General features: G+C 37.6%; 1 protein-coding gene across 3 annotated transcripts in view; it reads right to left on the reverse strand.

Annotated features, from left to right (window-relative positions):
- ATP2B2 (ATPase plasma membrane Ca2+ transporting 2) overlaps positions 1-24,090 on the reverse strand; it is a 272,273-nt gene that overhangs the window by 164,443 nt on the left and 83,740 nt on the right. For all 3 annotated transcript variants that reach the window (XM_058166189.1, XM_058166188.1, XM_058166190.1), the window contains 2 exons: positions 9,474-9,594; positions 9,130-9,359 (listed from right to left, as the gene is read on the reverse strand). In XM_058166189.1, coding sequence (XP_058022172.1) covers positions 9,130-9,359; positions 9,474-9,529 — 286 coding nt within the window. In that variant the 5' untranslated portion in view covers positions 9,530-9,594. The remainder of the gene's footprint in view (positions 1-9,129; positions 9,360-9,473; positions 9,595-24,090) is intronic.

Here is a 24,090-nt window from a genome sequence, read left to right on the forward strand (position 1 = left end):
AGACTGCAAGGGTTGTAAATCAGGTTGGCTGTAACCCCAACCTTGCAAATTATCTAGTCCAATGTTCTGCCCAATGCTAGAATTTACTACTAGAACGTATAGGTTAACAAAGCAGTGGTGACTTTTAATTAAAATCAAATGCTTCTCTATTCTTCATCTGCTCCCACATATAGTTATGCCAAAGTCAGAGATGCAAAATAAATTAGCCATTTAGACAGCGCTACCAACCTTTCCCTTTTGAAATTAATTGTTTTAGATGCCAGAAATGGAAACCGATATAAAAATAGAAGATGAAGATTACTTACTTAACAACATTTGTTTTTCACACAGTGTCAACTTTGAAACAACTACAGCTGAGGCCATATTTATGTTTGCTTCATTTCTTAGTTGCCACGCTTTGGGAGGGGGAGTTAGAAGGAACTGGAATGCGGTGCATCCACCAGACGCAGTATGTGAACCAAGGTCATGTCAACGAACATCTGCTGAGACTGAGGGGAAGATCCCGCTGGACTGATTGGTTAATGTGACCCAAGACACCTGAGTGGGTGGGAAGTTTCTATTTTTTTTATTACTCTGAAGCATGAGAATTACCCAGAATTACCCTTCAACTTTCTAAGTGCTGATACAATGTACTCAATAAAATAAATGTATTTCAAACCTGAATGGAGCTTCTGAGTCCAGATTCATTTGGTTCATTGCTTGGAACCATGACATACGGGCTCCTAAGACTTGGATGCTTCTATTTCTAATTGAGAGTTGGGTCAAGCTAATGATGACTCAAACTCACTCAGTGAATTGCATGGTTGAACAAGAATTAGAATTAGGCTCTTTCTGATTCAAGGACAGCGACTGCAAAATACAGGAGTATCTTGGTATTCATCCTTAATTGGTTCCAGGAAGAATGATGAGTACTAAAAATGATGAGTTCCAAACAAATCACATGACTAACCATGAGACCCTTTGTTTCCCTGTCTGTCCCTTTTCCTATGTTAGCAATGTTCCCACCATGGCCAACTTCCTGTCCGCTTTCTGCAACCGTCCCCTTTTTCCTCTCGCAACATATTGAGTATCAAACAAACAATGAGTACCGGAACAACATTTTTGCATCAAAATGCGTCGAGTACCAAATTTAACGAGTTTTGAAGCAGTTGAGTACTAAGGTACTCTATTGTACCTCAATCTCTATTGGTTCGCACACTTAACTATACATATAATGCAATATCTCTCTGATGATTAATGCTCTGATTTTCTCTGTCTCTGATGATTAATGCTCTGATTTTCACATTTTCCTCCAAAATATCAACACTGTTTACAGTGTCTGCCAGGAGGTGGGAGGAGGACTAAATAGGCAACATGGTAATTATGTCATATTATGTGACTTGATTGCCTGTTTGGACATCACTAGATATGATTTTTTTGGGAGGGAGAAGGAGATTTAGTGAAATTAGAATATTTATTTATTTGTTTGTTTGTTTGTCAACAAATACAAGAAAACAAGTAACAGAGTAGACACAGACATGAACACATGAAAAAATTTTGGCACAAAAAAAAGGATATAAATTGGCAAAACATAGCCATAAACACATAGAATGATTACATATAATTGGGAACAGTAGGAGAGGGACGGTACACACCCCAGACCTCTTAAGAAACATGGAAGATCCACGGTAGACAGTTTACGGTAAAAGGTATGGGGATTAGTGAGACTAACAACAGGATCGGGTAGATTGTTCTAGACATTTACTACTCTATTGCAGAAGTCATATTTCCTACAATTAAGATTAGAGCGAATTATATTGAGTTTAAATCTATTGATGGCCCTTGTATTATTACGGTTGAAATTAAAGTATTCATTTACAGGTAGAACATTTTGGTAAATAATCTTATGAACTAAGCATAGGTCAAAACGTAGACAATATAGTTCGAGGCTTTCTAGACTTAAGATTACAAGCCTGATGGTATAGGGAATTTTATTTTGAGCAGAAGATTTGAGAACTCTCCTAGTAAAGTATCTCTCTGGACCCTCTCTAATGTAATGATGTCTGAAATACAGTGAGGGTTCCAGGCAGGTGAACAGTAATCAAGTATAGGTCTGGCAAAGGTTTTATATGCCCTGATTTGGAGTACAGCGTTACCAGAAAGAAAACTTCGTAAAATAAGATTTACAATTCTTAAAGATTTTTTTGCAATGATGTTACAGTGAGCTCTGGGACTTAGATCTTTAGAAATGAGTACTCCTAGGTCCTTGACAGAGTGTGGTCAACTTTTAGATCATTACCAGCCAGCAAATATTTGAAGTTCTTATTTCTACTGCCAATGTGCAGGACTGAACATTTCTTAGCAGAGATTTGGAGTTGCCAATTGTTAGACAATTCAGATACATAGTCAAGGTCATTTTGAAGGGTAGTAAAAGTGTCTGTGGTGTTGAATAGTTTAACATCATCAGCAAAGAGGACACAACTGCTTTTAATTTGATCACAAAGGTCGTTGATATAAAGCAGAAAGAGTGTTGGGCCTAGAACGCTGCCTTGGGGAACACTGCTGTTGACAGGTGCAGGATTTGATAGGGCGCTGCCTATTTTGATCACTTGTTGCCTGTTTGATAGGAACACAGCTATCCAATTATGTAGGAATGATCTGAACCCTGTAAACATAGAAGATCCATGGTAGACAATTTATGGTAAAAGGTATGGGGATTAGAGAGACTAACAACAGGATCAGGTAGAGTGTTCCAGACATTTACTACTCTATTGCAAAAGTCATATTTCCTACAATTAAAATTAGAGCGAATTACATTGAGTTTAAATCTCTTGATGGTCCTTGTATTATTATGGTTGAAATTAAAGTATCCCCTTACAAGTAGAACATTTTGCTAAATAATCTTATGAACTAATGATAGGTCAAAACGTAGAGGACATAGTTCGAGGCTTCCTAGACCTAAGATTTCAATATGGTGGTATAAGGAATTTTATTTCCAGCAGAAGATATGAGAACTCTCCTAGTAAAATATCTCTGGACCCTCTCTAATGTAACGATGTCTGAAATACAGTGAGGGTTCCAGGCAGGTGAACAGTAATCAAGTATAGTTCTGGCAAAGGTTTTATATGCCCTAATTTGGAGTACAGTGTTATCAAAGAGAAAACTTCGTAAAATAAGATCTACAACTCTTAAAGCCTTTTTTGCAATGATATTACAGTGAGCTCTGGGACTCAGATCTTTAGAAATGAGTACTCCTAGGTCCTTGACAGAGTGTGGGTCAACTTTTAGATCATTACCAGCCAGCAAATATTTGAAGTTCTTATTTCTACTGCCAATGTGCAGGACTGAACATTTCTTAGCAGAGATTTGGAGTTGCCAATTGTTAGACAATTCAGATACATAGTCAAGGTCATTTTGAAGGGTAGCAAAAGTGTCTGTGGTGTTGAATAGTTTAACATCATCAGCAAAGAGGACACAACTGCTTTTAATTTGATCACAAAGGTCGTTGATATAAAGCAGAAAGAGTGTTGGGCCTAGAACGCTGCCTTGGGGAACACTGCTGTTGACAGGTGCAGGATTTGATAGGGCGCTGCCTATTTTGATCACTTGTTGCCTGTTTGATAGGAACACAGCTATCCAATTATGTAGGAATGATCTGAACCCTGTAAACATAGAAGAGGGAGCAGGGCTGTTATATCTATGAGTATATTTGAATGATGATTCAGAAAAGGAAGCAGAACTGGGCTTCATGTATGTACCAGCAACATTTGACCATGGGGTCAAATGCATTATTAGTTTGGAGTCCCTACACCTCCAAAAGTGATCCAAGTGTTTTAAGTCCAGCCCCCCTTGGAATTCGTTGACTCTTATCTAGTGCCAATTTGGCTTGATCATTAGTAGATCAGTTTCTTGTGTATAGGTTACATACTTTTGAACTCTATCCTGACTCCTGGTTTCAACTGCTGATGGACAAGCTAACATTTGGGTCAAGTATTGTATGGAGTCCAGATCAATTTCTATGCTGGAAAACACTGTTGAGATGATTAGCCCAAATTTCTACAACCTACAGTTGTTACACTGTACACAGAAGGGTAGGAGTTGGGTGACAAGATTTTTGGGAAGCAGCCAACTATCTCTGGCTGATACAAGATCTTCCATATTTATAACTCAATTTTCTTGCTAACCACATGGATATTATTGAATGCTTTGTTTTGTTTTAGCAGTATTTTTCTTTCTGGTCACTGTAATAGTATTATATTTTGTTTCCAGTCATTTGGCCATAGTAAGGGATATAGGTATATAGCTGCTGAATTTTGGTAAAATATTATCAGATTGCACACCATAAAAACCGGCCAATGCATTCAAAAGTTTGTATAACACAATTTTTAATTTAAAAAATAATAGTGCCATGAATAAAGTTATCCAAAAGCAAAACATTAAAGTAACAGTAGTGGAAAGGCATCTGCTTTCCACACCCTTTGTTGCTAATATTATTACACTATAATTTGTAGCAGAATATCACAAAAAAAGTTATGCTAATATCTGTTTCAGAAAAATGAGAATAAAATTGATATGCCAGATTTAAATACAGCATATGAATTAAACATAAATAATATGAATTTAAAATGAATTTGATGAAACATGAAGAGTACTGTTGTACTATCCAATATAAATATTGAATAACAGTATGAAGAAAGTTTCTCCCAATGAATGAATCTCTGTCATCCCATTATTTAAAAACAGTCCATCACTCCCTATTGGATTATGTTATTCTTGTTTCAAGACAGAAACAAGTCCATCCAACTCATCCCATTTGGATTTGCTCTTAGCATCTTTTATTGCTCTCATTCATGCAAGCCCTTTGATGCTAGTAAAATCAGGAAACAAGGATCATTTGGTTTCTGGAATGAAATCTTGTTAGTAGAATAATATAGTAAATCCAGAAAAACTGCAAGAGCAATTTTCCAGATCATTTTATGCCTAATATAATTACTCCGCATTTTTTTTTCTCATGTTCCTCCACTCCCCTGGACTAAGACATATTTTTAGTAATAGTCCTATTTCCCCCTTTTCCTCACCCCAGCCCTGCTCCCTCTTCTATGTATTATATCAGATCTTTCCATTAGTTAAAGGGAGTTTGGGTTCGCAGGTAATGATTTTCAGTTACAGTACATTTTCCCCATACTGTGCAATAGTCTCCCACTAGAGATCAGGCTAGTATTTCCTACGATATTGTAATAGATTTGTTCTTTTATTGGTTCTTAGGTTTTTTATAATGTTTTAATGATGCAAATCATCAGAAGTCATTTTCTGAATCCAGGAGGACATAAACACGATCAATCAATCCAGTTCCCTATTATTCACTTCCTTTAGTCCTGAGTTTTCAAATTGCATTGACTTTCTTACCTTCTGATTTAGCTATCTCTTGGCTGTGTTTAAATAACAACGTGTTTATTTTCTTGTTTCTATTTACTATACTGAAAAGAACAATCTAATTTTATATGATAGCCCTGAATGTTACTTTCTTATTATGTGTCATAACCTGTGGCAGTAGAGCAGTTACCAATAGTTTCTGAACTCAGAAAAGCAAGCAGTTAGTTAGCAGTGGTTAGTACAATACTTGGATGGGACTCCTTCCCCCATCCCCAAATCCCAGAGATGTAGGCTGAACTGGGACATTTAAAAAAAGGAAAGAGGAAAAGTCTTGGAATAATTCCACAGCAAGCTACATCATGTACTGTAGTCGCCAAGCAAGCAATATAAACATGGACAAGAGATGGTGTTAATTTAAATGAAACCTTTTCTGTGTATTTTATATAACAGCAAACTATGGTATAGACATAGTAAAAGAAATTCATAATTACATATATTTGAGCCATCCACAAATTTAGAATTCATCATCTGTTATAATGATTCATTTTAAAATTATGGTTTGTATAGGAATAACCCAATAGTCCATATGTACATGAAACTCTTGTCTTAAATACAGGTTATTTCTACACTAATGTATATAACAAATAAAATGGTATAATTTACTAAACACAATAGATCTATTTATCATTTTCTCTTCCATACACTTCATAATTCTACTGAAACTGCTCTTCTATTTGTCAAGTATTGTAGTGTTACTGAGAAAATGAAATGCCTTTAGAAGTTGTAGGTGATCGATCACTGGAGATTTTAAAGAAGAGATTGGACACCCATTTATTTGGATCTCCTGCTTGGGCAGAGTGTGGGCAGAGAAAGGACTCCAAGGTCCTTTCCAATTCTGTTATTCTATACCAGGGTTTCAAACAGGCGGCCCGCAGGCCCCCCACACAGATAGGCCATGCCCATTCCAGCTCCATGAAGGGAGAAAATGTCGCGAAACATGACATGATAGCAACGTGACACCGTGAGTCTGACACCCATGTTCTATGCAATATTCTGTAACTGAAGAATATTCATTTCCCATGTATATCCTACAAAGCTGTTACTATTACCATTAATAACACGCAATAAGTCTAATACAATAGTGTCTGCCTATAGGATTGGACTAAAACTCTGACTGCTAAATGTTCTTTATATTTCTATACAGCACCACACTTCTCCGATGGCATAAAATGGCATGAAATGTGACATCAGGAATTGCTTCCATGATTAAAATAATAATAGATAAGAAATGGGTAAACCTGAAGGTTTATGGATAATACTGATTTGCCATCATGTTTTACACTGCAAACTATCATACACAAAATTGTGTACTTTAGGCTTGGAGAAATGATTAGGGTTAATATGGTGTTTTGTACTAATGAAAGTCACTATGAACTAAAGGGATCAAGAACCAAGAGACTTTCCACTAAGAATAAATTCAGGGAAGAGATCTTTAATGTCTCCATTCCTCTTTAACTTCAAACACAGTCTTTATTTTGCTTCGCATCTCTATAGTAGAATTCTCACAAGGAAAAGAATCTGTAAAAGCTTATCATCCTATCTTTATTTCCAGCACAATTCCACATCCAAACTACCGTATTTTTCAGACTATAAGGCACTCTGGACTATAAGACGTACCTAGCTTTTGGAGAGGAAAACAAGAAAAAAAAACTGCCTCCCAGCAATTTGCCTCCTTGCAGCAAACAGCCTGGTCAGCTTCAGCACAGCTGATTGGCGGTTGGATCTGCCTCCTGGAATACTGCCTATCAGATGTTCCAGACTGTAGGGATCACCACCGCCCATCGCCACCATTGCCAACCATCGCCGCTGCCGCCTATCGCTGCCTCTGTGTGCCCCATTTTTGGCCTCTATACGTCCCATTTTCAGCCTGTTCCAGACAGTGGGGATAGGTGGTGGTGGCGATCCCTGGTGTCTGGAATAGGCCAAAAATGGGGCATGCGGAGGCCAAAAATAGGGCATGTGGCGGGCAAAAATGGGACACACAGAGGCTGAAAATGGGGCATGCAGAGGCAGCAATAGGCAGCAGAGGCAGGGGTGGCAACAGCGATGATGGGTAGTGGTGAACCCTGCGGTCTGCAACAGCTGATAGGTGCTATTCCAGGAGACAGATCCAATTGCTAATCAGCTGCTTCTGCTAAATCAGGCTGTGCTGAAGCTGACCAGGCTGTTTGCTGTTTGCAAATTGCTGGGAGGCAGAGACCGAAGAGTGGAAGCTGATGGGTGAGCGGGGCTTCGGCAACATTCGCTGTATAAGATGCACAGACATTTCCACCCACTTTGTGGGGGGGAAATGCATTTTATACACTGAAAAATACGGTAAATTGTTCAAAATATTTTTAAAATCCTCAGATTTGTATCACTTCATAATACCTTATTGTACATTGGAATGAATGTTTCCCAATGTTTGGGAATCTGAATAGCTCCACAGATATTTCATTAGTTTTATAGACAGCCATAAAACAAAATGATTTCAAATTGTTTTCTAACAATTTTAAACCATAATTTTACCATCTGTAGAAAATCAGCTTTAGCGATATAGTCTATGAAATCAATTTTATCAGTTTACACTTTCTACAGTAATTGATCATTGTTAATCATCTCAGTAGCCTAATATCACAAAATGCAATGCCCATGATTTAGAAATGTTACACCTGAAATATCAGGAGATGCTTAGAACACAAGTATAAATATATAAAAATATGATTATACATATCAAACTTTATATATATTTCTTTTAACACTTGCAAAATTATTTGATAAAAATGCATACATTATAAAATGGATTCATTATGTACTATCAAGTCCCAGTTGGCTCTTAGTAACCACATAGATTTTCTCCACGACAATGAACTGACCTAATCTGGTTTTTTCAGGTCTCCCAACAATGCACTCATTACCACTGTAACTGAGTCCATCTACCCTGCACATTGTAAAAATTGCAAGAAATATTTTATCTTATATATTAGCGGAATGTACTTGAAAAACATATATGTGAGGAAAATATGAATATGAAATGTGTATATTTTTTGTAAAAAATATATACATTTCATGAGATGAACTGGTTTGTGCTATTAAAAAATGAAACAGATATATTTTCCCATGCCTACTTGGCATTATAGCTTTCCTGATTTGTTAATTAAGCTACTTCCTGAATAAAGTTTTTAAGCACAGATGAAGAATGAACACTGAGAAGTTCTTATATGATTCCAGTGACAGTGTAACACAGACTCTGGTGCAATGTTTCATGTATACAAAGCAAAGTCAGACAGAAAGATGATATACAGTAACTCTATCAAGAAACAGAACTGAAAGAATGATATGAAAAAAGAATACCCTACACAAAACTACATGCACCGCCATATATGGCATTGGAAATAACTGGAATATCTTCAAGAATTTTTCTTATATAGCCCTTTAAAAATAAGCCTCCCCTTAAAAAAAATCAAATTAGCATTTTTAACAACTTTCAAGAGCAGTATTATTTTTGTATTTTCACATTACAGAAGTTTTAACTGTGAGTTGTCTCACTGCTGCAATCCCTTTGTTGAAGTTTCTCCCCTTTGCAATTTTCTTTTCCAATTTAGGCATACCACACATATACATCTCAAAATCAATTTGATGAATTTTTCTTAAGGAGGGTTAAAAAAACATTGTATCATACCATGATACCAAGCCTCTGTGGCTAGTTTAGAAAAGAAAAACATTAATATGGCTTACCTTCTGTTGGCGAAGTATTCAAGTGTCTACAGAGGCCCTCTGTGTCCCCATATGTCTCTTTAATTTTGACCACTGCTTCCATTCCTCGAAGTTCCATAAGAGAACGCAGATCCTGAAGCGTACACCCAAATTCTCCTGCATGATTGGCCTCATTTCTTTGGTTCTTTGAATAAAAATCGCTGTTTGTCATGTCACCCATTGCTGCTGATAATATTGCTCTGTTCAGTGTGCTATGTACAAATTAAAAATTTGTAAGGATAAAAACTCAAATTCCAGCCTAAGAACAAATCCACTTTATGCGAACATGAGCAGAGTAAGCAATGAGTGATATAAATGTCTCCCACCAGGTGATAGTCCACAAGATGGCTGTTTTCAAGATTGCAGTCCAATTGCACTCCATTCACTCTTTCCCATTACGCTGTATCCAGGCAGTTGGCATCTACATGGTCATTTCTTTTTTCAGACCTTAAGAAACAAATCCAAAAAAATGCATTAAAAGAATAAGCCAGACTTGTAGAAATTCATTCCATCATATCATTCTGAAATGTGGCTGAATAGTACAACTTTAACCCAGAAGAAATTCTAACAGTCTTACAGAGATGGCTCCATATATTTCTGTCATACTAGCTGTGTCACCCAGAGCACTCTTTCCAGCTACAGAAGCTAGTATAACAGTCTTACTTTAATCAAGTCCCAAGAGCACCAGCTAAATGAGATGGCTCATGAATATTAATACATAAAGCATTAGTCCAACAGCCTAGATGTACCTTTGCTAGGGACTCTTGATCAAACTGCTATTTCAATCTTTCATCTGACAGAAACACACGCAAAAAGAATTTCTACCACCTACCAAAGACTATGACTCATAAAAATTAATTGAACATTATAAGCTTATGATTTCATCCACTATAGAAACTATTTTTCATTGCAAGGCAAATAAAACTGGAAAAGGAACATTTCCAATGTCTAATACATTTAAACATATCAAAGCTTGCCATATTGACAGTCTATGGTGATAAAAACAAACAGAAAGGAGATTAAAAAAATACCTAAATGCCTTTAAGGTAAATTTTATTCGACAAATAGGAAAAGTTCTTTCTTTCAGCACCACTTTTTATCCGAAACCTATAGCATGAAAAACTGAACATTTCCTGCAGATCCTAGATAGGCAAACATGCCTACCTCGTTTTAATGTTTAATATTCAGGAATAATCATGGCCAAATTTCAAGAGGCAGCAAATTAACAACATACTAGAAATTATGTTTCCTGGATATACTTGCCAGTAAGCTTCATACACATTCTCCATAGCCAGTTATTCCACTTCATCACTGAGAGTTTAACTCTCTTAGAGCTTTGTTTTTTTCAAGTGGATTAAAGCCAGTGTATAAATTGAAAAGGGTTTGCTCATCTTTCTAAAAGTTAATACAATTTTTAATAAGGGACATTAACCATGTGCAGTAATATGCCTGTGCATATTTTATAAAACAATATATTTTAAGGTACATATAAAAGACATGAAAATTTAATCTTCCTAATCTGCAGCAATAGAACTCTGTGGAAAAAATAAATGGCTGAATATAAAAGACTGAAGAAATGTACACAAACTTCTAAATTACTATTTTGTTTAATCTTGATGCTTTTAAAAGATAGTCTCCTTCAAACTAATCTTGACTGCTAAAGACTCTATGGATAGATTTACGCCATTTTCTTATTGACAATACGTAAGAACTTTACTGTTTCTTTCTTGAATTCAAATTTCCCAAATCAGCCTCCAGCCTGGGAATCTTTGGGTGTCTTCCAAGCAAGCACTAAACAAATGTCTCTCTTCAATTTTCTGAGATCAACATGAAGATGAGCTTTATTGGGACATTTAATCCAAAACTGGAAATTAGTCCAACAGCCTAGATGTACCTTTGCTAGGGACTCTTGATCAAACTGCTATTTCAATCTTTCATCTGACAGAAACACACGCAAAAAGAATTTCTACCACCTACCAAAGACTATGACTCATAAAAATTAATTGAACATTATAAGCTTATGATTTCATCCACTATAGAAACTATTTTTCATTGCAAGGCAAATAAAACTGGAAAAGGAACATTTCCAATGTCTAATACATTTAAACATATCAAAGCTTGCCATATTGACAGTCTATGGTGATAAAAACAAACAGAAAGGAGATTAAAAAAATACCTAAATGCCTTTAAGGTAAATTTTATTCAACAAACAGGAAAAGTTCTTTCTTTCAGCACCACTTTTTATCCGAAACCTATAGCATGAAAAACTGAACATTTCCTGCAGATCCTAGATAGGCAAACATGCCTACCTCGTTTTAATGTTTAATATTCAGGAATAATCATGGCCAAATTTCAAGAGGCAGCAAATTAACAACATACTAGAAATTATGTTTCCTGGATATACTTGCCAGTAAGCTTCATACACATTCTCCATAGCCAGTTATTCCACTTCATCACTGAGAGTTTAACTCTCTTAGAGCTTTGTTTTTTTCAAGTGGATTAAAGCCAGTGTATAAATTGAAAAGGGTTTGCTCATCTTTCTAAAAGTTAATACAATTTTTAATAAGGGACATTAACCATGTGCAGTAATATGCCTGTGCATATTTTATAAAACAATATATTTTAAGGTACATATAAAAGACATGAAAATTTAATCTTCCTAATCTGCAGCAATAGAACTCTGTGGAAAAAATAAATGGCTGAATATAAAGACTGAAGAAATGTACACAAACTTCTAAATTACTATTTTGTTTAATCTTGATGCTTTTAAAAGATAGTCTCCTTCAAACTAATCTTGACTGCTAAAGACTCTATGGATAGATTTACGCCATTTTCTTATTGACAATACATAAGAACTTTACTGTTTCTTTCTTGAATTCAAATTTCCCAAATCAGCCTCCAGCCTGGGAATCTTTGGGTGTCTTCCAAGCAAGCACTAAACAAATGTCTCTCTCTTCAATTTTCTGAGATCAACATGAAGATGAGCTTTATTGGGACATTTAATCCAAAACTGGAAATTATTACAGAAGCTATTTCCTCTTCTAGTTGCTCAGCTTCACATTTCCTGCAACTCAGAAATGTCACCTTACCTATCTTAACATTACCAATGTTCTTGAATGTCTATGTGAATTCTGTAGGAGTGAGAAGAACACCAGAACCATAGTTGATGGGAAAATTTCTGCTGAACATAATTTGAGAAAACATGATCAGATTCTTCTAAATATTATAAAAATACTTTCTGATAGGCAAATGTTATTTTAAAATATGTAAGGATGGATCTTTTACCCTCCTATTTCTTTGCCATTTTCCTGATCTAAATTACATGCACACACAGAGAAAGAGAGAGGGGAAGGGAGAGAAGAAGGGAGGGAGACCAATCTGCCTTTTTGTATACAGAAACTACAGAAACAATTTACATTGACAATTTACACTGGACAACCATTTACACTGAATAACCCTGTAGGTCATCTCTGATTGACAGTCATCTATTTATACTTCTAAATGGATCTTTTTGAATGAGATTAGGTTGCAAGATATCGCTAAGTACAAAAGCTTTACTATTTCATGAGGGTTTGAAATATTTACTGTAGCATGAAAAAAACCCTCCAGTGTCTTTTAAGCCTAATGAAATCAATGTAGAAGACAGACAGACAACAAATATATGTTAGATATAAATTACAGCATTGTTGTCAAAAAATATTTGATGTAACAAGAGTTTTTACTGAGTGCTAGACTGCAAACACTAGATCCTTCCTTCATTAGCATTTCACTTCAGCTTTAAGGTATGTTCTTTTTATGCCACAATTCACTAATTTTAAAAATTGATCTACTGTGAACTCTCTTTGATTAAAAATTCTTGCTGGGATAAACTTAGAAGTAGCTATTTGATTAAGTGTCACGCTTCCAGCAAATAAGCATTAACACTGCACCCTCATTCTACCAATATTTGTTCCATCTTTTCTAAAAGTATGTCATTTTGGCAGCCAACTTTAGGCATGCTACATGCTACAAAATAATTTGCCTGCTTAATATTTTATTTGAGAATCAATTAAAAATTAAGCAACAAACAAAAGGCAAAAGAGGTATTTATCTCTTATTAATGTTTAAGGAACAACTGAAATTCTCTATATCAGATAACCTTAGGAAGATAATATACAGTACTGTTGTTTTGTAAGGTATATTCTAATATGGTAAAAATGCAAAACACAAATAATACTAGCTATTAACTATAAATTGTATGTTCTTATGAAATCTGTATGAAGAGTTTATGAATTGTACACCAATATTAGCAGGTTATCACAACTGAAGTTCCTTGACACTCTTGCTTATTGATCAGTATAATCACTTCAAAAATATAAGAGTATTTATTTATTCCTTCATTACATATATTTGTATCTACTCCCTCCTAGGACTCTAGAGGCTCATGATAAAATCAACTAACACTGAAATAACAAAACCTAACATGGCCTATAATTTTCAAACATTTAAACTGCGGCTGACTGTTGGGGGCGAGTCACTGGCCCCGATGGAAAGGGTGCGCAACTTGGGCGTTCTCCTGGATGGGCGGTTGTCTTTCGAAGACCATCTGACAACTGTATCAACTGTATCTGATCTCTGGAGGGCCAGGGATAGAGGATGCTCCTCTGCCCTGGTCCTATTAGACCTCTCAGCGGCTTTTGATACCATCGACCATGGTATCCTGCTGCGCCGGTTGGAGGGATTGGGAGTGGGAGGCACCGTTTATCGGTGGTTCTCCTCCTATCTCTCCGATCGGTCGCAGACGGTGTTGACAGGGGGGCAGAGGTCGGCTCCGAGACACCTCACTTGTGGGGTGCTGCAGGGTCGATCCTCTCGCCTTCTGTTCAACATCTATATGAAGCCGCTGGGTGAGATCATCAGTGGCTTCGTGTGAGGTACCAGCTGTACGCTGATGACACCCAGCTGTACTTTTCCACACCGGGCCACCCCAACGGTTATCAAGTGTTGTCCCGGTGCTTGGAAGCCGTACGGGTCTGGATGGGGAGAAACAGGCTCAGGTTCAATCCCTCCAAGACAGAGTGGCTGTGGATGCCGGCATCTCGGTACAGTCAGCTGAGTCTTCGGCTGACTGTCGGGGGCGAGTCATTGGCCCCGATGGAACGGGTGCGCAACTTGGGCGTCCTCCTGGATGAACGGCTGTCTTTTGAAGATCACTTGACGGCCGTCTCCAGGAGAGCTTTTTACCAGGTTCGCCTGGTGCGCCAGTTGCGCCCCTTTCTAGACCGGGATGCCCTGTGCACGGTCACTCACGCCTCGTGACGTCTCGCCTGGATTACTGCAATGCTCTCACATGGGGCTCCCCTTGAAGGGCATCCGGAGGCTTCAGTTAGTCCAGAATGCAGCTGCGCGGGTGATAGAGGGAGCCCCTCGTGGCCCCCGTGTGACACCTATCCTGCGCAGACTGCACTGGCTGCCTGTGGCCTTCCGGGTGCGCTTCAAGGTTTTGGTGAACATCTTCAAAGCGCTCCATGGCATAGGGCCGGGTTACTTACGGGACCGCCTACTGCTACCGGATACCTCTCACCGACCCGTGCGCTCTCACAGAGAGGGACTCCTCAGGGTGCCGTCAGCGAGACAGTGTCGTTTGGCGACACCCAGGGGAAGGGCCTTCTGTGGGGCTCCCACCTCTGGAACGAACTCCCCAGGACTTCGTCAACTTCCGGACCTCCGAACCTTCCGTCATGAGCTTAAAACACATTTATTCATCTGCGCAGGACTGGATTAGTTTTTAAATTCGTGGGTTTTAAGGGGTTTTAAATGGGTTTTTAATGGGTTTTTAATGGGTTTTATTATTTGCTAAATTTTAATTGCGGCCAAATTGAATAAGTTTTTTAGTGGTATTTTAATAGTATTTATTTTGTAATAGTACTGTTTATTTTATCTGGCTGTAAACCGCCCTGAGTCCTTCGGGAGAAGGGCGGTATAAAAATTTAAATAATAAATAAATAAATAATAAATAAATAAGTATCCAGGAGAGCTTTTTATCAGGTTTCCCTGATTCGCCAGTTGTGCCCCTTCCTTGACTGGGATGCCCTATGCACGGTCACTCATGCTCTTGTTACCTCTCGCTTGGATTACTGCAATGCTCTCTACATGGGGCTCCCATTGAAGAGCACCCGGAGGCTCCAGTTGGTTCAGAATGCAGCTGCGCGGGTGATAGAGGGAGCCACTCGTGGCTCCCATGTGACACCACTCCTGCGCAGGCTGCACTGGCTACCTGTGGTCTTACGGGTGCACTTCAAGGTGCTGGTGACTACTTTTAAAGCGCTCCATAGCTTAGGACCGGGTTACTTACGGGACCGCCTACTGCTACCGATTGCCTCTCACCGACCCGTGCGCTCTCACAGAGAGGGACTCCTCAGGGTGCTGTCCGCCAAACAATGTCGGCTGGTGGCCCCCAGGAGTAGGGCCTTCTCTGTGGGGGCTCCCACCCTCTGGAATGAACTTCCCCAGGACTTCGCCAGCTTCCGGACCTTCGAACCTTTCGCCGCAAGCTGAAGACATATTTATTCATCCGCGCAGGACTGGCATAAGATTTTAGATTTTATCTGGTTTTAATTTTAGTGGGTTTTATTCTTTTAAAGATATTTTAACTTGGGCCAAATTGAATAAGTTTTTTAAATAGTATTTTATTCTGTATTTATTATGTTTGTTCTGTTTTTATTTGGCTGTAAACCGCCCTAAGTCCTTCGGGAGAAGGGCGGTATAAAAATTTGATTAAATAAATAAATAAATAAATAATAAACTAACTTCCAATTTTCCCAACTTTGTTTTGTACAATATAAAATTCTAGTGATTTTTTTAATTAATTGATCATGTATGCCATCAAGTCACTGTGAACTTTTAATGACCACATATACTGTATATTTTTCCCCGGGATAGTCAGTGACCAAGCTGGTCCTTCAGATTCCTCAATGGTGCAACTATTACTATTATAACTTATTCATCAATCTTGCTGTTGGCCAAAATCTTTTTTTTTCCTTTTTTTTCCCATCAGTATTACAGATTCTCTAGAGAATTCAGTCTTCATATAATGAACCCAAAAAGTAGCAATTTGAGTTTGGTCATTATGTTGCACTCTTTTGATGAACATTTGGTCCATTTATATTCCATGCTAAGCATTTGTAATATATAATCGGACCAAAAAAAATGTCAGTACATATAGCACCTAGTTCATTATCATCCCTTTCACTTTGTTTTTGCCCCTGTAAGGGTTTCATAACAGTTGCTTCTGTCACATCCATTTGTAGTGTGTTCTGTTCTTCTTTAAACTTCTCTAGAAATTCTCTTGCTTTCTGCATAGAATTCAGTTGAAATTTCTACTGTTTGAAAGTACAAAAAAATCACCTCTTCCAGTTTGTTCATCAAAATGGAATTTGTTTCTGTTTAAGTTATCAGTCTTTATAAGTAGTCTTTTCTGTTACATAGTATTCTAATCAGAATTTCTTTAAGCACAACTAAATATGTATTATCAATCTTCAATCTTGTATTAAAATGCTGCTGTAGTCTGTTCTGTTCTGTGGACTTTTTTCTGACAAATTGTATGAGAGCATCCCTTGGAACTTTTCTTAATTTTCAAGATCTTGTATTTATTCTATAAACTTTGTCAATTTCTGCCATGTATCCTCTTCATTCCATTTTTCCAAAATTGACAAAGCTTTAATCACCTTTTCCATAAAGTCTTCATCAGAATCCTCTGGGATCCTTCTGAATCTCAAGCAAAAATCCTTCTCTTTTAACTCCAATAATGCAGATAATCTAAATCTCTTTCCATCTATCTATACTTTCTTACTGTCCAAAATTTCTACTTTATCTTTATTTGACATCTCTCGACACTTGTTTTACAGAGTTCTCCATCTTTTTAGTATCTTTTACCTCCTCTTTCATCTTTACTAGTCTTTCATCCTTTCGTTCTTCAAAAGTTGTCAGTTAAGTGGTTCAGACATTTTTTTTCCTAAATTAAATATTTTCTGAAGCAACTCTGGTACAATTCCTCTTTCTACAAGTTGCTCTTACCCTGCCCTTCTCCTTTTTATGGTTTTTCTTTTCTGGTGGTTGCCATTCTAACATTGTATCCAAAAATAAACATATTCCAATTACAACAGGGAAAGTAAAAGGCAGACTTTCCATTTTTTTTCTATTTTGTTTTTCTGTACGCTTTCATCTCAAATTGCACTCCATAACTATACTCAATATCATAATCTGGCTCATATTATCTTTATCTTTATTTTTAAAATCCACTAATAACATTTCTATCAAGATCAGATTCATTTGTTTATTTAATTCCAGTATTTTCAAAAGCACTTTCACCAAAATTTAATTACAAAATTGCTGTCATCTTTATTCATTTTAAACTTTCTTGCATCCAATTTGTCGGAGATGACTAAGGTGAGCTTGAGGGAGGGGTCAAAATGTCATCAATCATGAATCTCTTTGTGCCCATAAGAGATCTAAATCCAGCTCACTTTGAATTCCTTCTACTCTTATCTCCTGCTATTTTCCCTTGGCCATTAGTAGTTCAGATTCTTGTAGAGAGTTTAAGCTTACAATAAATCTTTATGTCCATTTGAACTGTCTGGATATCCTGATTTTCCTGGTGCTTGATACAATTCTTGTTAAGCTTTTTGCTGAAAATTTAAATCCTTCAAAAACCTTTTTCTGCCTTATTTATTCCCAAAAGAATTTTGACTCTCCAAGTGGATTTCTTTTTATCCTGCCACTCAGAAAATCTTTTAACTATAAATTAATTGCATCTGAATTCAACATCTATTTGCTGATCTCTGCCACAATGCCATCCTAGGTCCTGAAGAAGACTGCCACTATGAAGAAAAGCTCTACAAAAGTGGAACCAACAATCACAGCAAATACCAAGGAAATTGTGAATCTAGCACTATATTATTGATCACTTTTCTGTCCATGTGATTCTTCTTGGTAAAATAGACAAATGGTTTACCATTACCTTCTCCTGCACAGTATCAAATGTTGCCTTTGTCATTGTCACTAAATCTACCTTTCGCAAGATGAGATTTTCAGAAATTTTGGGCTTCAAGTCTCAGATTTATGCTGGCTGCGAATTCAGAAACTTAAAATATAACACAGCTGGAAGGCGCCAGTGTGCGTATAATTACAGGAGACCATTCAATTCTTTTATGTACACTGAGAGCATATACACCAAGACAAATTCCTTGTGGGTCAATCACACTTGGCCAATAAAAAATTCTATTCTATCCTATTCTTATGGAAGCATAAGAAATATTTGGAATACTATTTATTTCTACAAAATGAAAAATGTACTTTCTTTGAAGTTCAAAACTTGAACCAACCTGAATATTCCAAAGTTCACTGAAACAAAATTCCAACCATTTTTAATGTTTCCCCCTTGGGAAACAGTGGGGACTTAGAACCAGCTTCTGGAGCTACATACACCATGTGGTAGTTGTAAAAGGTGGAATATGAATAAATAAATAAATAACTGAGCAATTATCAGCAACAAATTAACAAAAAGTTAAACATTTTCTCTCCGTGGTATAGTGGTCCTCTGTTTTTTGTAGTCCAGATGTGATAACCTTCCTTGAATGTAAATACGAAAACTGCTACACAGGAGAGAAGAACCTACCCTGGAAAACAATAGTCTTCCACTTCAGTTTTATCTCATTCTATCCATCTGATACTTTGTTACTTAGCTGTATTCTCTAGCTAATCATAATTTTTTATTCTTCCTTATCCCTTTGAGAAAAACTACCCCCAAATCCAACTTTAACCTTTGATGAAATCCATCAAATATAATATTCTACTGTTTTTTCCATTTCTACTTTAATTACATATATACTTAATGTCACAATATTTATTTAATGATTCTTAGATCCTGCCCCCATTTGATAAAATTTTCTATCATGTTGCTACTAAGATTTAACCAACTTTTGTTTTCTTCCATGGTCTGTCATTTTCCATTTGATCCTTCCTTCCATCTATTTTATTTCATTTTTATACTACAAGTTGTACAAGTCAGTACAACACTGACTCCCAATGATACTGGGATGCTCCCATCTTATCCTAGCTGTTCTCTAATGAAGCATTTATTTCCTGTTACATGTACTATTTCTTCCTTAAATTTTTAAAAGTATTCTACTCAGAAAATCATTTCCCTTACCAATTTCTGTTTATTTTAATTTGTCTAATATTGAATTGCATATATACTTAATTACATTTGCAGAAAACACAACATTTAAATTACTGTTACGATTAAATAAAAAGCTATTTGATTAGGACTTTAATTATATGAAATAAGCCTCTAAAATATTATCATGATTTAAAGTACATTAGATTGCCAGTCACATTTTTTTGTACTGAATGTTTTCTCCTATATATATAGGGAAAATAATTCTTATCAACTGTTCTTCTTTCTCTACTGCATGATGTATCCCTTCTGTACTGAAGGCTTTGAAATAAGTGAATTACACACACACACCACACAAACTGTTCATCTATCTATCATCTATCTATTTTCTCTCTTCTGTCTATGATCTTCTATATCTACCTACCTATCTCTATCTCTGTCTCTGTCATCTATCATCTATCCATCTATCTATCTATCCATCTGTCTATCTATCCATCTATCGATCTCATATATTTAGTTATTATTTGATATTGCTACCCACGTTGACCTGGTGATTTGGGGCAGCAAAGTCATTAGATATAATATGAAATAAGAAAATATAAATACACATATAATGAAAAAAAAACACAAAGAAGAAACATGGCAATTAAAGATAAGACTATCAACAATAAATTAGCAATAATTTGTAATAATCAGATTTGAACAACTTCCCAACCCAGGGAAACCAGTAGGTCTGAAAATCTTTTCAAAAGTCCTACAGAGTTGGGACCAATCTAATCCCACATAGAATGATATTTGAATGATTAGGCACAGTGACGGAAAAGTGTCTTGCTCAATGTAACCTTTTCAAGACATATCCCTCCTGATGGAGACATAGCGGAGGAGTAGAAAGAGTTGAAGAAAATGATGTTTCAAATATCCCATTCCTTCCCATTGATGGTTTTATAGGTCACAGTCAAGACCTTGACTCGTACCTAGAAGTCTACTGGGATCTTGTACAGTTTGTGAAGCAATGGTATCACATAGAGCAACCCATTATTGCTCATGCTGCCACATTCTGGACTAACTGCAGCTTCCAGAAATTCTTCAAGGGCAACACCAGGCAGTGTTATTGCAGTAATCCACATTGGGAGGCATAATGAGATGAGAATACATATAATGATTGAACAGCAGTACAGTACAAATAAATCATCATTTGCAACTATATTTTCATGGGGTACTTACTGAAGGATAAAAAGGCAAAGTTTTGGTTTTTTTTTTAAATTGTACATTGTTTGCCTTGGCCAAAGTTAGCTAGATGTGATATATGTACTTTCTGATATTATTTGTGAAGTGCTTCAAATGAGATGCTGTACAAAGCACTTATACAGAAAAAAATATTTAGAACAAATATTTCTTAAGTGCTTTTGGAACAAAAATAAAGCTATAAACAAAAAATAAAAAACCAACCCCCCAAAAAAAGAAGCCAGAGGAAAAGAAAGCCAGAAACCTTGCAGATTTTTAACTAGAAAGAGCTAAGGATTAAAAAAAAAAAGATGGTTGTTGAGCTCAGTACAAAAGTAACTGGCAGGGTGTTATGATGTTTTGATGACTTGCTTAATATATTGTGGTTGCATTTTATAGGTTTTTTATGTATTTTTATGGTAGGTTGTGAGATGCTCAGAATTAAATATGTAACATAAGCAGCCACATAAATTTTCTATATAAATAAGACAGACTCAGTCTTGTGTCTTGTGTTGGGACACTCAGACTGAAGCTGGTGTACTGCCCAAATAATCAATCATTGTTACTTAGATTCTACACGTTTGGCAATTCAGAATCCAAAGTTTTCCAAAGTTTTATATATAGTCACAACAATATACATAAGCATCACACAAAATGATTATATAGTATATAAACATATATATGAGGAAATATAAGGAAGTATAAGCATATATATATAAGGGGAAAAAAACAATAGGACAGGAACGGTAGGCACGTTTGTGCTCTTATGCATGCCCCTTATAGTCCTCTTAGAAATGGGGTGAGGTCAATAGTAGAAACTTTTTGGTCAAAGCTTTTGGGATTATGAGAAGAGACCACAGAGTCAGGTAATGTGTTCCAAGCACTGATAATTCTGTTATAGAAGTCATATTTTCTGCAATCTAGATTGAAGTGGTTAACATTAAGTTTAAATCTATTGGTTGCTCTTGTATTATTGCAATTAAAGCTGAAGTAGTCTTTAACAGAAAGGACATTACAATAGATGATTCTATGAGTTAAACTTAGGTCTTGTCGAAGGTGACAGAGTTCTAAGTTTTCTAAACCCAGGATTTCAAGTCTGGTGGCATAAGGTATTTTGTTGTTTTCAGAGGAGTGGAGAACTCTTCTTGTAAAATATTTCTGGACACGTTCAATTGTATTGATGTCAGAAATGTGGTATGGGTTCCAGACAGGCGAGCTGTATTCAAGAATTGGTCTAGCAAATGTTTTATATGCTCTGGTTAATAGTGTAGTGTTTTTGGAAAAGAAGCTACGTAAGATTAGGTTTACAACTCTTAGAGCTTTTTTTGCTATGTAGTTGCAGTGGGCTTTGGCACTTAGATCATTTGATATGAAAACTCCAAGATCTTTAACAGGGTGGGGCTCATCTGTAAGGTAATGTCCATCAAGCATGTACTTAGTGTTTAGGTTCTTTTTTCCAATATGTAAGACTGAGCATTTGCTGGTTGAGATTTGGAGTTGCCAAGTTTTAGACCAAGCGGTTAGAAGATCAAGGTCTTTTTGAATGGTAGATGTATTGTTGGTGGTGTTAAATAGTTTGACATCGTCAGCAAAGACAACACAATTACTTGAGATATGGTCACAAAGATCATTTATGTATAGTATGAAGAGTGTTGGTCCAAGAACGCTACTTTGAGGAACACCACTCTTGACAGGAACAGGATTTGATACAGCATTGTTGATTTTAACCACTTGTTGTCTGTTAGACAGAAAAGCAGATATCCAATTGTGAAGGGGTCCTGAAATGCCATAGGATTTTAGTTTTAGGAGAAGTTTATCATTTATTTTATTTATTTTTATTTATTATTAGATTTTATTTATTATTAGATTTCTCCCGAAGGACTCAGGGCGGTGAACAGACAAGTAAAAACAATTAGTACATAGACAAAATTAAAAACATATTAAAAAACTAATTATAAACTGGCCAATTAAAATTAACACTAAATAAACAATCCTAAAACCCCTCTTAAAATTTCCTCAAGCTAGCTCCGCACGATGGAATAGGAAAGTCTTGGGCTCGCGTTTAAAAGACCGGAGGTCGGGGAGTTGACGCAGCCCTGGAGGCAACTCATTCCATAGGGCTGGAGCCCCCACAGAAAAGGCCCTCCCCCTGGGAGCCGCCAGTCGACATTGTTTGACTGACGGCACCCTGAGGAGGCCCTCCCTATGGGAGCGCACAGGCCAATGGGAGGCTATAGGCGGCAGTAGGCAGTCCCATAGGTAATCCGGTCCTGTGCCATGGAGCGCTTTAAAGGTGATCACCAGCACCTTGAATTGCACTCAGAAGACCACTGGCAACCAGTGCAGGCTGCGCAGGAGCGGTGTTATATGGGAGCATCGCGGTGCCCCTTCTATTACCCACGCAGCCGCATTCTGGACCAGTTGGAGCCTCCTAGTGCTCTTCAAGGGGAGCCCCATGCAAAGAGTATTGCAGTAGTCCAGGTGGGAAGTGACAAGGGCATGAGTGACCATGCGAAGGGAATCCCGGTCGAGGAAGGGATGCAATTGGCGAATCAGGCGGACCTGATAAAAAGCTCCCCTGGCGACGGCCGTCATATGTTCTTCTAAGGACAGCCGATCGTCCAGGAGAACACCTAAGTTACGAACCCTCCCCCGGGGGGCCAGTGATTTGCCCCCAATAGTCAGCGATGGTGTAAGCTGGCTGTACCGGGATGCCGGCATCCACAGCCACTCTGTCTTGGATGGGTTGAGTTTTTTGTTTTTTTGTTGTTTACATTTATACCGCCCTTCTCCCGAAGGACTCAGGGCGGTGAACAGCCAAGTAAAAACAATTAGTACATAGACAAAATTAAAAACATATTAAAAAACTAATTATAAACTGGCCAATTAAAATTAACACTAAATAAACAATCCTAAAACCCCTCTTAAAATTTCCTCAAGCTAGCTCCGCACGATGGAATAGGAAAGTCTTGGGCTCGCGTTTAAAAGACCGGAGGTCGGGGAGTTGACGCAGCCCTGGAGGCAACTCATTCCATAGGGCTGGAGCCCCCACAGAAAAGGCCCTCCCCCTGGGAGCCGCCAGTCGACATTGTTTGACTGACGGCACCCTGAGGAGGCCCTCCCTATGGGAGCGCACAGGCCAATGGGAGGCTATAGGCGGCAGTAGGCAGTCCCATAGGTAATCCGGTCCTGTGCCATGGAGCGCTTTAAAGGTGATAACCAGCACCTTGAATTGCACTCGGAAGACCACTGGCAACCAGTGCAGGCTGCGCAGGAGCAGTGTTATATGGGAGCATCACGGTGCCCCTTCTATTACCCACGCAGCCGCATTCTGGACCAGTTGGAGCCTCCTAGTGCTCTTCAAGGGGAGCCCCATGCAAAGAGTATTGCAGTAGTCCAGGTGGGAAGTGACAAGGGCATGAGTGACCATGCGAAGGGAATCCTGGTCGAGGAAGGGATGCAATTGGCGAATCAGGCGGACCTGATAAAAAGCTCCCCTGGCGACGGCCGTCATATGTTCTTCTAAGGACAGCCGATCGTCCAGGAGAACACCTAAGTTACGA

Source organism: Ahaetulla prasina, chromosome 2 (genome assembly GCF_028640845.1).
Source record: "Ahaetulla prasina isolate Xishuangbanna chromosome 2, ASM2864084v1, whole genome shotgun sequence".
Lineage (NCBI taxonomy): Eukaryota > Metazoa > Chordata > Lepidosauria > Squamata > Colubridae > Ahaetulla > Ahaetulla prasina.